Consider the following 16,071-nt stretch of genomic DNA (forward strand, 5'->3'; position numbering starts at 1 on the left):
GCAACATTGTTATGGCGACCGTCTAACGCCAGTGGCGTACCAAGGGGGGGCGGGAGAAGCAGTCCGCCCCGGGTGCCAGCCCTGAGGGGGTGCTCCCGGCCTTGCCGTTCAGTCCCCCCCCACCCCCGAAGGACCGCTCGCCCCACTGACCTTCCTGCACCACCTGTGAAGTAGCCCACAGCAGGATCGCGACGTCAGCTGCTTGGGCGCTGCTTCCTGCGCCGCGGTCCCGCCCCTCCTCCGACGTCAGAGGAGGGGCGGGACCGCGGCGCTGGAAGCAGTGCCTAAGCAGCGCAGGGATCGCTGACGTCGCGATCCTGCTGCGGCTGCTTCATAGGTGGTGCAGGAAGGTCAGTGGGGCGAGCGATCCTTCGAGGGTGGTGGGGGGGGGACTGAATGGCAAGGCCGGGAGCATAGGTAGTGCTGCTTCATAGGTGGTGCGGGGAGGCCAAGGGGGCGAGCGGTCCTTCGGGGTGGGGCGGGCGGGCAGGCAGGCAGGCTTTCAAGGGGGAGGGGGGTGACAGGCAGGCAGGCAGGCCTTCAAGGGGGGACAGGCAGGCAGGCCTACAAGGGGGGGGACTGGCCTACAAGGGGGTGGGACAGGCCTTCAGGAGGGGTGCAGGCCTTCAAGGGGGGGACAGGCCTTCAAGGGGGGGGACAGGCAGGCAGGCCTACAAGGGGGGGACTGGCCTACAAGAGGGTGGGACAGGCCTTCAAGGGGGGTGCAGGCCTTCAAGGGGGGACAGGCAGACCTTTAAGGGGGGACAGGCCTTTGGGGGGGACCCTGGTTTAGAAGTACACGGAGGGAAGGGGGTTTTCAAAGAGACGTGCATATGCCAAACTTTGGGGGGGAGGAAGAAATAATGGGTCTGAAAATAGAGGAGAGGGAGAGAGATGATGGACCATGGGATTTAGGGAGGGAAGGAACAGAAAGGGAGAGAAATTGGACACAAGGGATGGTGTGGAGGAGGGATAGAGATACTGGATAGGAGGGTAATTGGGAAAAGAAAGGGAGAGATGGTGGACTCTGGGGTGGTGGGGAAGGAGGGAGAGATGCCGGATGAAAGGGTAGTTAAGAAAAGGTGGATCTGTGGACTTTAGCAAAGCATTCAATAGCGTACCACACCGCAGGTTACTGAGCAAGATGAGTTCTATAGGATTAGGTAACACATTGACGAAATGGGTTGGGAGCTGGCTTGGAGGTAGGCTCCAAAGGGTGGTGGTGAACGGCACCCCCTCCGAAATGACGGAGGTGATTAGTGGAGTACCACAGGGCTCAGTCGGGCCCAATCCTATTCAACATCTTTATAAGAGACTTGGCTTCGAGGTAAAATAACATTATTCGCCGATGACGCCAAACTGAGTAATGTAGTGGGCAAATACACAACAGACGAAGATTCAGTGCCCGACAACATGATGCACAACCTACTCCTACTGGAGCGATGGTCTAGGACATGGCACCTCAACTTCAATGCCAAAAAATGCAAAGTTATGCACCTGGGCAGCCAGAATCCATGCAAGTTTTATACCCTTAATGGCGAGATCCTAGCAAAAACGGTAGCAGAACGAGACTTGGGGGTAATCGTCAGTGAGGACATGAAGTCTGCCAATCAAGTGGAGCAGGCTTCGTCCAAGGCAAGACAAATCATGGGCTGCATACGAAGGGGTTTCGTCAGTCGTAAGGCGGAAGTCGTTATGCCATTGTATAGATCCATGGTGAGGCCCCACCTGGAATACTGTGTGCAATTCTGGAGGCCGCATTATCGCAAGGATGTGCTGAGACTGGAGTCAGTGCAAAGAATGGCCACCCGGATGGTCTCGGGACTCAAGGATCTACCATACGAAAAACGGCTTGACAAATTACAGCTATACTCGCTCGAGGAGCGCAGAGAGAGGGGGGACATGATCGAGACGTTCAAGTATCTTACGGGCCGCATCGAGGCGGAGGAAGATATCTTCTTTTTCAAGGGTCCCACGACAACAAGAGGGCATCCGTTGAAAATCAGGGGCGGGAAACTACGAGGTGACACCAGGAAATTCTTTTTCACTGAAAGAGTGGTTGATCGCTGGAATAGTCTTCCACTACAGGTGATTGAGGCCAGCAGCGTGCCTGATTTTAAGGCCAAATGGGATCGGCACATGGGATCTATTCACAGGGCAAAGGTAGGGGAGGGACATTAAGGTGGGCAGACTAGATGGGCCGTGGGCCCTTATCTGACGTCTATTTCTATGTTTCTGTGTTTCTATGAGATGAAAAAAAAGAAAGATACCAGACTTCCTGGGGAGGGAAGGGAAATGGAAAGGGAGGACAGAGTTGGCAGATGGATGGTTAGCATGCAGAAAGAAGAAAGAAGGAGACCCTGGCAAACAAGTTATCAGAAGAAAACCAGAGCCTTGGACCAACAAGATTTGAAATATAGCCAGACAACAAAAGGTAGAAAAATTAATTTTATTTTCTGTTTTGTGATTATAATATGTCAGATTTGAAATGTGTATCCTGCCAGAGCTGGTGTTGGACTGCAAACGTGAGCTAGGATTTAACAGAGAGAGGAAAAGTCCTTTTTGTTTCTTTATTTTATTTACACCACAGCGCCAGTGTGGTTAGGAGAAGCAAAAGGGGGTGAAAAAGCTATAAAACTCACCAGGAGTTTTGAAAAAAATCACCCAACTGGGCAGGAAAATCGAATTGAAAAACCAATTCAATAGGCTGAATCGAATCGAAATTTTTTTTCCTGAATCTGGCAGCATTAGTTTGCGCTACTGTCTTAGACTTTAGGACCTGGGATTGGGGAGAGATGGCATCCTCAGTACTTTATAATGCAAGTGAAACGAGGATTTGGTCAGACTTTTGAAGGGTCTGCAGAAAAAAAATATTGTATAGGCCGGGGACATGAGACAGCAGGAAATGGGAACTTTTCTTCCTTCTATTTTTGTGAATGGAAAGGCTGAGGATGTCAGAGAGTTCAGTTAAAATATGTGCTTTATAAGAAAATATAATAATGTGTTTTATAAAGTTTATAGCATAGCTGGCCTACCCAGTGAGGTGTTCCTAGTGGTGGTAGTGGCAGCATGTCAATGTGTTGAGAGGAAGAGGTGGTCTGGGAAATTCTGCTGAGCAAACTCCGGGCCCATTTCCACCCCCCAGTTAGTCCACTCCACTCAACTGGTTCACACACTGAGTGGGTCTTTGGGTGTTGTTTTGGGATCTCTTCCAGTGGTTTATCAGTATCTCCTTCTGGTTCAAGGAAGGAAACTTTGTTATCCTTAGCATTGACCTACAGAATATGTTTGTAACAGCACTGCTTGTGTGGCATTAGGCTATGTAGTGATCGAAAGAAAAAAACAGACCTTTGCACATTTTTGCACTATATGGTGGGTGTATGCACAGCTAAGTCCATGTGAAGTTACCTTGTGCTGTATTTGACATCTAGCAAGGTCTCTGTTTGAAAGGAAAGATCTAAACTTAAAAATGAAGTGGCCAGAAGTTATGGTAAAAGCAGATAGTGTAGCTGGTTTTAAGAAAGATTTGGACAAATTCCTGGAGGAAAAGTCCATAATCTGTTATTAAGACATGGGGGAAGTGTCTGCTTGCCCTGGATCGGTAGCATGGAATGTTGCTACTCTTTGGGTTTTGACCAGGTATTAGTATCCTGGATTGGCTACCATGAGAATGGGCTACTGGGCATGATGGACCATTGGTCTGACCCAGTTAGGCTATTCTTATGTTATGTTCTCATCTGTAGGGGCCTTTGTTTTCACTTCTTATTTTAATGTATTTTTTTTCTGGGAACTTATCAGTGTTTTTTATAATGGGAACAAAAATGGAAGAGAATTAATGTGTGTGGGATGAGGGGGTAACTAATTTCTTCAGCTAAATAATTCAATCCACTTCAAATAGACATAGGAGAACTCACGCACCATTCACACACCCTCCAACCAAAAACGTGAAAAGAAAAAAAACTGTTCGACAACCTCCTAGCCATTCGAGCTGCAACACTTGACCCCCAACTCTACAACCAATTGACATCGACCACAGACTGCAAAACCTTCAAAAAGAAATAAAAACCCTTCTATTCAAAAAACACATAAAACCGAACTAACACAATCAGAACTGTCCCAAGCATCACCTGCAACTACTCCATATGTACTTCTGATGTCATGACAATTCAGACATAATTTATGTTATGTTATGTTTGGAATATAAGAAAATTTTCACTGCCTGTTTCTATTCTGACCATTTATTCCGTTTCATGGTCATTACAAAAAATATTTTTTTACATGGGGGGGTGTCAAAAAATGATGGGCCCCGGGTGCCACATACCCTAGGTACGCCACTGTCTAACGCGCCTGCTATTTAAAAAAAATACATGGCACAGTTGCTTAAACTCCTTCAGTACAGATCCGCAAATTTACTTTAACTTTGGCAACGTTTTTTTAGACTTACCTTAAATTAAGAGGGAGCTGCTTAAAGGCTAACGGCTCCCTTAGTTATTTTTATAATTATTTTTTTGAGTTCAAACCCGTCGTCGTGGCTCCGCGCCTCCAAGTATGAACAGCCTTTATTTGGCAGTGGGAGTAGCTGAGAGGGAGCATTAGAGGTGGATCACCAGCCGCCAGCGTTCAGCCGCACCGTGGGAGAGGCAGGAAAGGAAGGCCGCCGCAGCCTGTTTGATGGTTTATCTGGGTAGAGCTGCACCACTGGCGATTTTTAGGGTGGGGAGTCGTTAGCATTTATCCTAACTTTGTTCTTTTAGGCAGCCTCGGTCAGCATTAGTGTTTCGCTGGTCGCCAGCACTCAGCCGCACCGTGAGAGGCTCATTTTTAAGTTCAAAGCCACCCCTGCAGCTCCTCTCTCGATCCCCGCCTGGTGCGGTTCGAGAGAGGAGCCGTGGCGGCAGCTTGAGCATAAGCCCTATGCGCTGTCACAACCCCAGTCTTAAGGCTAAGCTTGTGCCAGATAAATCTCCTCAAAACCCAGGCCTTACCCTTAAAAGGGCTGATCAGTGTAACAGGTTCTACTCAGACAAACAAGGAGGTTCTGAGTTCAAATTGAACCAGCATGATCCAGAACCCTGGGGAGGGGAGGAATATTGGGACAATAGCCAGGAGCAACAGGAGGTGCCTTGCAAAAAGGGACAGCCTAGAAGGCAGGCTCCTAGCTCAGAGAATTCACAGCTGTTGAGCCTAATTAAGGCTAAACAGAAGACTAAGCAGAAGCAGCAGGTTGCCCTTCCCCCTCACAGGTTAGGGCGTGTCCAGCTCAGGGCTTTAGAAGCTGAGCTGAGGAGGAACAATTCAGTCTACCCTGGGTCAGCCCAGGAAGGAGACTCAAGGGACTGGGCTCCTGAATCCCAACATAACCAGGACATTGAAATGGCAGATGTAACTACTGTCCCTGAGGCAAACCAGCCAGCCAGCCAGGACCCCATAGAACTTATGGATACTTCCATGGAACCGGAAGAAATACACATGGATGAGTGCTAAGTGAATTTCCTGAATGTTTGTGTGCTTTTGAATTTTTCTTTTGGACTGTCTGGAAGAACAAGGGTGAGCAGTGCTAGGCTCACGGCTGGATTTGGAGCCTTATTTTGGGGACATTGAAGAAAGTGTGTTTTGTGCATTTTTACTTTTGCCTTTTTCTGTTTGGATGGGACTTTTTTGCTGACCGTGTGAAAGGGGTAGTAGTGGGGAGAATCCACACAAGATCCTCAGGGTGGGATTGTGGGGCCAATTTTTGGCAAGTTAAAAAGTATAGTGGATTCGACTACTCCCCTCCCCCACCAGCTTGTTAAGTTGGCTGGGGAAGGCCTGTTAAAAGCAAGGCCTAATCAGCAAGTGCTAAGAGAACTGAAGAGATATAGTGAAGAGCCAGTATAAAGGCTGGGCCGTTTTTGTAGCTCTTATCTTTCCCTTTTTGAATGGTGGGGACTGTAAGACAGAGCTGCAACAGAACTGTGGACACTTACCTGCAAGAAAGGTGTGGGCTGTCTTTTAGCCAGTCCCAAGTTTTCTGTTTATATTTGTTTTTGAATTCGTAGCCCAAATTGTGGCAATTTGCTACTTGGGAAATAAAGTTGGACTCAGTTTTATTGAAAAACTTTATTGTTCCTGACCTTTTGCTTTATTTTACTCTTAAGAACCAGCAGGACCTTCAACTTCCTTTGAAGGCACGTCGAGTTCGGTGTTTGTTGAGCCCTGGTCGGTGGCCATTTGCAAAACCCGGCATCGGCAGGCTCACAGCGCCCAGAAATTAATAGACCTCGGCTTGGATTCAGTGTCAACATTTAGGGTTTCGTCGGCCGCCAGCGCTCAGCCGCACCGTGAGAGCCAGGTGAGGAAGGCCGCCGCAGCCTTGCAGCTTCCCCCCAGCCTCGCAGCTTCCCCTTCTTTTTTTTGTAATTATCTTTATTAACAATTGCAAAGCATTTTTTAGTTCAGGCGGCGGCTTGAGCATAAGCACGATGCGCAGACCTCGGCTGGTGGCAGCGGTAGTAAGCCCAATGCGTGTAAGCGTGCATGCGCACTCTCATGGCCGCGACGGATCAGGGAATATGGCTTTAGAGTGCGCATGCGCGGCTAACATTTTATTGTTATAGATATAGATTAAGAGGAGGAATAGCTTGTTGAGGAAATTTAAGAATTTCAGATATTTTGTGAAATATTCAGCTAGGCTAATGGCTAATGATTTAGGAAAATTCAGTACTCGAATATTGAGCCTCCTGTTAAAGTTCTCAAATTGTTCTAACTTTCGATGTATAAAGTTCTTATCTTTTATCAAAGTTGTTGTTGCTTCCTTTAAATCTTTTATCTCAGATTTAACCTGTATATTTTATTCAGTGGAATCTCGTTGAATTTTCTCAACATTTTTAGCAAGATTATCAACTTTTTCTGAGAGATTAAGTACCTCTTGAGTTGATTTAATCAGTAAACCGTCCATCCTTTGCAAGGCCTGCCAAATGATCTCTAGAGTCACCACCGGAGATGTTGTAGGTGGTGAAGAAATCGCCAGAGCTCCAGATGTAGATTGCTCGGCGTTCACATCCTTGGGCACTCCTTCCTCCAGGCTTAAGTCCAGCTCTGCGACTTCTGCCCCCTGGACTAACCACTGGGGCAACCCATTGAATGCCGGACAAAGTGGTGCGCTGGAATCCGGAGGGGACAGATACTTCATGTTCCAGAAGACTAGACGCTCCATCGTCTACGTCTTTAGCAGGACCCCCTTCTCCTGGAAAATGGGTTGAGAGTTGGGTTAAATACCATTCCAAGGTCTGTTGTTGCTAGACTGGGAGTAAACAGGTTTAACAGTGCCTTTCCTTTTAGTATGAGGCATTTTGTAAAGGAGGCAATATCTGCGACGGTATTAGCTGGCGTTTTGGAGAGAGGTAAGAGAAGCCAAAACTAGCATGCAGCCATCTTGGATCCCGATCATATTTACTTTTGACACAGGATAGTCTGTTATTGAGAAAGACATAAGGGAAGCCACTGCTTGCCCTGGATCAGTAGCATGGAATATTGCTACTCTTTGGGTTTTGGCCAGGTACTAGTGATCTGGATTGGCCACCGTGAGAACAGGCTACTGGGCTTGATGGACCATTGGTTTGACCCATTAAAGCTATTCTTATGTTCTTATAGATTTGGTTGATTAATCATGGGTCTTTTCAGAAGTAGAATATTGGTTGTACATAGAAACATAGAAATAGACGGCAGATAAGGGCCACGGCCCATCCAGTCTGCCCACCTCAAAGACCCTCCCCTACCTTTCTTTGTGAATAGATCCCACGTGTCTGTCCCATTTGGCCTTAAAATCAGGCACGCTGCTGGCCTCAATAACCTGAAGTGGGAGACTATTCCAGCGATCAACCACCCTTTCAGTGAAAAAGAATTTCCTGGTGTCCCCATGCAGTATTCCGCCCCTAATTTTTCAAGGATGCCCCCTTGTTGCCGCTGGACCCTTGAAGCAGAAGATATCTTCTTCCATCTCGATGCGGCCCGTGAGATGTTTGAATGTCTCGATCATGTCACCCCTGTCTCTGCGCTCCTTGAGCAAGTATATCTGTAATTTATCCAGCCTTTCTTCGTACGGGAGATCCTTGAGTCCCGAGACCATCCGGGTGACCATTCTCTGGACCGATTCCAGTCTCAGCACATCCTTACGATAATGCGGCCTCCAGAATTGCACATAGTATTCCAGGTGGAGCCTCACCATTGACCTATACAATGGCATAATGACTTACGGCTTACGGCTGAAGAAACCCCTCCGTATGCACCCTATGATTTGTCTTGCCTTTGATGAAGCTTGCTCCACTTGATTGGCAGCTTTAATGTCCTCACTGACGATCACCCCTAAGTCTCGTTCTGCTACCGTTCTTGTTAGGATCTCTCCATTAAGGGTGTAAATCTTACCTGGGTTGTGGCCGCCCAGGTGCATAACTTTGCATTTTTTGGCATTGAAGCTGAGTTGCCAGTCCCTAGACCAGCGCTCCAGGAGGAGCAGGTTGTGCATCATGTTGTCAGGCATTGAATCTTCGTCCGTTGTGTTAATGCCAACAACATTGCCTAGTTTGGCATCATCAGCAAATAATGTCATTTTACCTCGCAGTCGTACTGCTAAGTCACTTATAAAGATGTTGAATAGGATCGGGCCCAGGACCGAGCCCTGCGGCACCCCACTGATCACCTCCGTCATTTCTGAGGGAGTGCCATTCACCACCACCCTCTGAAGTCTACCTCCAAGCCAGTTCCCTACCCATTTCATCAATGTATCGCCCAATCCCATAGAACTCATCTTGCTTAGTAACCTGCGGTGTGGTACGCTATCGAATGCTTTGCTGAAGTCCAAGTACACCACGTCCAGGGACTCCCCAACATCCAGCTTCCCCGTCACCCAGTCAAAGAAGCTGATTAGGTTGGATTGGCATGATCTCCCCTTAGTAAATCCGTGTTGACGGTGGGTCCCGTAGATTCTCCTCATCTAGGATCGTATCCAATTGATGTTTGATTAGAGTTTCCATTAGTTTGCTCACTATTGATGTGAGACTCACCGGTCTGTAGTTTGCCGTCTCCATCTTGGAGCCTTTCTTGTGGAGTGGAATAACGTTAGCCGTCTTCCAGTCCATCGGGACGCTGCCTGTACTGAGGGAGAGGTTGAAAAGTGCGGACAGTGGCTCCGCCAAGACCTCACTCAACTCCCTAAGCACCCTGGGGAGTAGGTTGTCAGGTCCCATTGCCTTGTTAACCTTGAGTTTTGACAGCTCACCGTAGACACTGCTGGGTGTAAACTTGAAGTTACTAAACGGGTCAATTGAGGCAACCCTTGTCTGTAGCTGAGGGCCAAGCCCTGGTGCTTCTCTGGTGAATACTGAGCAGAAGTAGTCATTAAGCAGCTGTGCTTTTTCTGACTCTTTTTCCACATAGCCTCCGTCTGGTTTCTTAAGACGTACAATCCCTCCTGAGTTTTTACTTCTGTCACTGATATATCTGAAGAAGGATTTATCTCCCTTCTTGATGTTCTTAGCTAGAGATTCCTCCATGTGGAATTTAGCCTCCCTAACAGCTGTTTTGACGGCCTTTGACTTGGTCAGGTAGTCTGCTCTAAAGTCCTGTTTTCCCGATTGTTTGTAAGAGATGAATGCCTTTTTCTTCTCCTTGATGAGGCCAGAGATCTCCGCAGTAAACCACTGCGGCTTATTGTTCCTCCGCCGTTTACTTATTAATTTAACATAGCGGTTTGTCGCTTCTTGTATGGTGGCTTTCAAAGTTGACCACATCTCTTCCACGCTATCGGTTTCTGCTTGGCTATGTAGCGCCTGATGGACAAAGGAGCCCATGTCTTGGAAGTTTGTGTCCCTGAAATTGAGGACCTTGGTCAGTGTGGTAGTTTTAGTGAAACCTTTCTTAAGATTGAACCATACCATGTTGTGGTCACTGGAGGCCAAAGTGTCGCCCACCGAGACCTCTGTGACACTTTCTCCATTGGTAAGTAAAAGGTCCAGAACCTGTTTTGTTACTCTTTTTTTATGGACCTTTGTACTTTTTACTTCAGTAATTTGACTGTTTTATTTTGTTCATAAAATCAATAAAATTTTAAGTGGATAATATATCAGATTTGAAATATGTATCCTGCTAGAGCTGATGTTAAACATAACTGGGGACTGCAAAGCAGACAGTGCTTCTTTAGCTTCCAGCTGGCTTAGGGCTCTCTCTGACCAGGGGGCAGTTGCCCTAGTTGCACTTCCCTAACACTATTCCTGTCATGTGTGACTGCGGTATTATGTTACCATTATATTTCTGTGTACCATTCTGTAATAATTTGGCTTATTCCGTTTTCTTGATAGTAGAGGGGATATATATATGTGATGGGAAGGAGAGACAGGGATTTTGTATTTATAAAATGACAACTGTACAAAATATTGTTTCTTTTTATACTTTAATAAAATACATTCAATATAAAATCATAACTATTTGAGGCTTGTGCGGATGGGATCAAATGGTTTGCAGGGACCAACGGGGCGGGGACGGGGTTATTTCAGTCTTAATAATTTGCCAGTCCACAAAATAATTATTTTATTTCCGCCGATCCATAGATGTAAAAAGGTTGAAGAACACTGATCTAAGAAATAAACCCCATTTTCAGGATAAACATTTAGGCACTGATGTTTCTGGAACATTAATTCCTTTTTGTACCTCTTCACCACATGGACTGGCGCATGTGCTGGCTCAGAGAAGCTGACCCGCAGTCAGGTCTCCCTTGCCTGCCACACTCTTAAACCACAGTTTCTCTTGAATAGCACACACTGCTTTGGAAATATCATCAATCTTCCCTAGTACACTCAACTCACAGTCCTCCAAGACCAGAATGTTCACTGTTCCAGCTCCTTAAATGTACAGAGTGAGTATATTGGATCTCGCTCGTATCACCTCAGGCACAGAGCAATTTTATTTTCAGCAGCTCTTTCACCTCCACACTTCCCTCCTCTCTCCTACCCTCAGACCACAGCCTTGAGCTCCACAAAAGAAATATAATCTGAGCTGCCTTTTCACTGTGTCAACAACTTAAGGGGTATTTCCTCCCCAATATCATGGGATACACTATATTAATATTAGTTGGGTTAACAGAAAATGTCCACCATCATACATGCTCATTAATGCCTCAAATACTTGCAGTTTGATTTAAATTTTTTAGAAGTCAGAGAGTAATTAAGAAAGGATTTTTTTTCATATAATTATGTAAATACAGTAGTATTTATTATATTTCCTTATCATGATAATCACCATTGCAATAGCGCTAAAATTTAACATTTCTGTTTTCTCTATTTATAATTCTGAACATGAGGAAACAAGGCAATTTCACATGCTTTGCTTGATAATATAGGGTAATAAAAATTGTACTTACAAGGTAAATTTGCTTCAAGCTCAGCAACCTCTGTAATAAAGGAAAACAAGAAGGATTAATATCACACAAAAAAAACATAGTAGCCCAAATGTTTAAAATGCAGCTCTCAAAAACTTTGGATATGATTCAACCATTTTCTTTTCACTATATAACATCCTTCCTAATTAACAATTCTTTCTTGTAATGTAGGTCCTTAACTTTAAAGCATACAATGCTGAGAAAATGTTTGTGAATGCCCTATGATGGTCTGTATTTTAGCCCAATTTATAACAAAAGCACAATTAGATTCTAACAACTCTGATCAGAAAGAAATATGATCCTGTAGAATAAAGAAAAACTGAAAAGGATATATTTTTATTCTTTTTTATTCAGCAAAGAGATTCAACAATACGTATTCTTGAGTGAAAAAGTTAACTTTTCATTCAGTAACTGGTACTACAACTACTATTTATCATTTTTATAGCGCTGAAAGGCATACACAGCATTGTTCATTTAACATACAATAAACGGTCCCTGCTCAGAAGAGCTTACAATCTAATTTGAACAGACATGACATCCCACAGTTGGAGAGATTCTGGTAGAGGAAATGATACAATGGATATAGGTATCTGACAGCAGTGAGTAAGAGTTAAGAGTTGAAAGCAGTTTCAAAAAGTGGGCTTTTAGCTTGGATTTGAATACTGCTAGAGATGAAGCATGACGTATTGATTCAGGCAGCCTTCTCCAGGCATACAGCGCGGCAAGAAAGAAGGGACAGAGTCTGGAGTTGGCAGTGGAGGTGAAGGGCACTGATAAGAGGGACTTACCTGACGGAGCTCACAGGGAGGAGGGGGGGCATAGGAGGAGATAAGTAAGGAGGGATATTGCACTTGTAAGTCAGTAAGAGGAGTTTGAACTGTATTTGGAAACGGATGGGGAGCCAATTAAATAATATGAGGAGAGGTGTAATGTGAGAATAGTGGCTCTCACAGAATGAGTCATGCAGCAGCATTTTCAACGGATTGAAGAGGTGAGAGACGGATGCGCGAGAGGTCTGAGAGAAGTATGTTGCAGTAGTCTAAGTGTGAGGAGATGAGAGCATGGATAAAGGTTTTGGTAGTGTGTTCAGAGAGGAGAGATTGGATTTTGGTAATATTATAGAGGAGGAAGCGACAGGTTTTAGCAGTTTGTTGGATCAGAGCAGAGAAAGAGAGAGGAGTCAAAGATCACCCCGAGATTGCGAACTGACGAGACAGGGAGGAGGAGAATGTTATCCACAGAAAAAGAGAACGGCAAGAGGGGGGAGGTGAGTTTAGGTGGAAAGATAAGGAGTTTAATTTTAGCCATATTCAGTTTGAGATGGCAGTGAGACATCCAAGCGGCAATGTCAGACAGGCAGGCTGAGATTTGGGCCTGAATTCCTGTAGAGATATTTGGTGTGGAGAGGGAGATCTGGGACTCATCGGCATAGAGGTGATACTGAAAACCATGGGAGGAGATCAGTGTACTGAGATAGCAGGTATAGATGGAGAAGAAGAGAGGGCCCAGGACAGAGCCTTGAGGTACACCGATAGACAGTGGGATGGCAGCAGAAGATTCACCGTAACATACACTGAAGGTACAATGGGAAAGATAGGAAGAAAACCAGGAAAGAACAGAGCCTTAGAATCCTAGTGAGGACACCGTGTCGAGAAGGAGGTGGTAATCAACAGTGTCGAAGGCAGCAGACAGATCGAATAGGATGAGGATAGAGTAGAGGCCACTGGATTTGGCCAGGAACAGGTCATTTAAAGACTTTAGTAAGGGCAGTTTCTGAAGAATGGAGAAGGTAAAAGCCCGATTAAAGCGGGTCAAGAATATGATGAGAAGAAAGGAAATGTAGGGGCGATTCCTGCTTTACCTATTGGAAAACTGCAGGTCTGAAATTTAGGCCAAGAACCATCTTCACTATCCCTGAAGCATTCTGAATGTGTTTACAAGATCTGTATATGCACAGCCAAGGACATCTACCATCATTGGAATTTCATTGCCATATGAACGTGGAGGAGAGCTAGCTTCTCATCTCTGGTTATGAACAGTGCCTTATGCTGTTATCATTTTGGCACATCTGTTTGGCTCCCGAGGATCCTTCATAATAACACTATTCATTATTCCTCTGTGTGACCAAAAAGTCTGTCAAAGGAGAAAATACCCTCCAAGAATTCAAGACTATGTTAGACAAGTTCCTGGTGAGCAAGAGCGTGCGCTGGTAGGGCTAGTCTCGGTTGGAGCGCTGGTCTTTGACCAGAGGGCCACCGCGTGAGCGGACTGCTGAGCATGATGGACCACTGGTCTGACCCAGCAGTGGCAATTCTTATGTTCTTATGTTCTATGGGTCACCAGTGCTGTAGGGGTGTTTCCGTATTTGCACCTGCAGGTTAGGCCTCTCTGAGAAGCAAAGCCTGAACCATTGTCTACAAGAAATCTTTCTGAACCATTGTCTGCAAGAAACTTTCCAGCATGAATTTTGCAAGAAGAAAGAAGACACATCTTTACTGTTTCTGCCTGATGCATTATGGGTATGTACCAGAATGTTATACTATTCAAGGACATCCATCTGTGTCTTCATTATAGGACTGTGTGATTCTGGGGGAAGTTATCCTGTTCTTATCTGTCTAACGGCCCTGGGTCTACCAGCCTATATGATACTTTACACAGAAAGGCTATTCATCCAAGTTCTGTTTCTGGATTGGTCCGAGGAAGTCATCTGATGAGATCCAAGTGAGAAGGTGCTAATTAATTAGTCTGTGTCGGGATGAGAGGAAGCTCACATCTTACCACAGGTGTTCTGTACGCGACCTTTTCTTTTAATAATTAGACCTGTGAAGTTACCTCGTGTGACTCTCTGCCTAAGAGAGAGAGAGATTCAGACTAGAGAGCTGCACGGGAACGGGGACGACGGGCATCCCGCGGGTTCCCCCTTTGGGTCACGGGGATCCCGTGGGGACGCCCCTAGGGTCGCGGGGATCCCGTGGGGACACCCCCTAGGGTCGCGGGGATCCCGTGGGGATGCCTCCGAGGGTCGCGGGGTTCCTGCGGGGCTGGATGTACTCAGTCGCGCGGCTCTTCTCCCTACCTTCTCTGCTTGCAGCACAGAGCCGAACGGAAGTCTTCCCGACGTTAGCGCTGATGTCAGAGGGGAGGGAGGGCTTAAACAAAGCCCTCCCTCCCTCCGACGTCAGCGCTGACGTCGGGAAGACTTCCGTTTGGCTCTGTGCTGCAGGCAGTGCAGGTAAGGAGGAGAGTAGCCTCGCGGTTCGAGTGGCTACCAAGGGAGGGGGCGGTCCGCCCCGCCACACCCCGCCCCGGTTGCAGCACAGCCAGCCAGGTCCCCTTACTTTGGTGGCACTTCCCCGACCGACCGACAACAGCCCCGGTCCGACAATCCTCTCTGCCCTGTAGCCGCGAATCTAAATTATCTTCTTACAGCAGCTGTAATAAGGTAATTTAGATTCGCAGTTAAGGGCAGGGAGGTTTGTCGGACCGGGGCTGTTGTCAGTCGGTCGGGGAAGTGCCACAAAAGTAAGGGGACCTGGCCGGCTGTGCTGCACCCGGGGCGGTAGAGAAGGAGTGGGGAGAAGGACGCTGAAAGGCCATGGGGAAGAAGGGAGGAAGGGGGGAAGGACTCTGAAAGCACTTGAAGACAGAGGAGGGAGAAGGACGCTGAAAGCACATGGGGAATACAAAGGGGTGGAGAAGGATGCTGAAAGGCCATGGGAAGGGCGGGGGGGGGAAGGACTCTGAAAGCACTTGTGGAAGACAGAGGGGGGAGAAGGATGCTGAAAGCACATGGGGAAGACAAAGGGGTGGAGAAGGACGCTGAAAGGACATGGGGAAGACAAAGGGGTGGAGAAGGATGCTGAAAGGCCATGGGAAGGGCGGGGGGGAAGGACTCTGAAAGCATTTGTGGAAGACAGAGGGGGGAGAAGGATGCTGAAAGCACATGGGGAAGACAAAGGGGTGGAGAAGGACGCTGAAAGGACATGGGGAAGACGGGGGGGGGGGTGGAGAAGGACGCTGAAAGGCCATGGGGAAGACAGAGAGGGAGAAGGACGCTGAAAGGACATGGGGAAGCAGAGGGGGGAGAAGGACACTGAAAGCACATGTGGAAGACAGAGGGGGGAGAAGGACGCTGACAGGACATGGGGAAGATGGGGGGGAGAAGGACGCTGAAAGGAAATGGGGAAGAGAGAGTAGGGAGAAGACACTGGCAGGGAAGAAGACAGATGCCAGACTATGGGGGAGCGGAGAGAAGAAGATGGGTGCCAGACCAATTTGGAAGGGGGAAGAAAGGGAGAGGCACAGTAACAGAGCAAATGGAAGATGCAGAAGGAAGAGAGACAGTGGATGGAAGGAATTGAATGAGAACATGAGGAAAGCAGAAACCAGGCAACAAAGGTAGGAAAAGAATTATATTTCTTTTTTTTTATTTTGCTTCAGGATAAATTAGTATATTAGTTGTGTTGATAAAAATTTATAAACATTAGAGGCTCTGGTAGAAACCCATTTGCAAAGTATGTATTCTTCCCAATTAATATTTTCAAATTAATAAAGTCTTTTTGCTTATTTGTAAATGGGTTTCTACCAGAGCCTTTAATTCAGTAGCATAATTAAATGAAATAACTATTTCTGAAGTTTATATGGACGGGCGGGGACGGAGG

At 46.6% G+C, this 16,071-nt stretch overlaps 1 protein-coding gene across 10 annotated transcripts in view; it reads right to left on the reverse strand.

Moving 5' to 3' along the window:
• UBE2F (ubiquitin conjugating enzyme E2 F (putative)) overlaps nt 1-16,071 on the reverse strand; it is a 625,415-nt gene that overhangs the window by 397,720 nt on the left and 211,624 nt on the right. For all 10 annotated transcript variants that reach the window (XM_033944350.1, XM_033944352.1, XM_033944349.1 and 7 more), the window contains one exon: nt 11,393-11,422. In XM_033944350.1, the coding sequence (XP_033800241.1) occupies nt 11,393-11,422 (30 nt within the window). The remainder of the gene's footprint in view (nt 1-11,392; nt 11,423-16,071) is intronic.

Source organism: Geotrypetes seraphini, chromosome 5 (assembly GCF_902459505.1).
Source record: "Geotrypetes seraphini chromosome 5, aGeoSer1.1, whole genome shotgun sequence".
Classification (NCBI taxonomy): domain Eukaryota; kingdom Metazoa; phylum Chordata; class Amphibia; order Gymnophiona; family Dermophiidae; genus Geotrypetes; species Geotrypetes seraphini.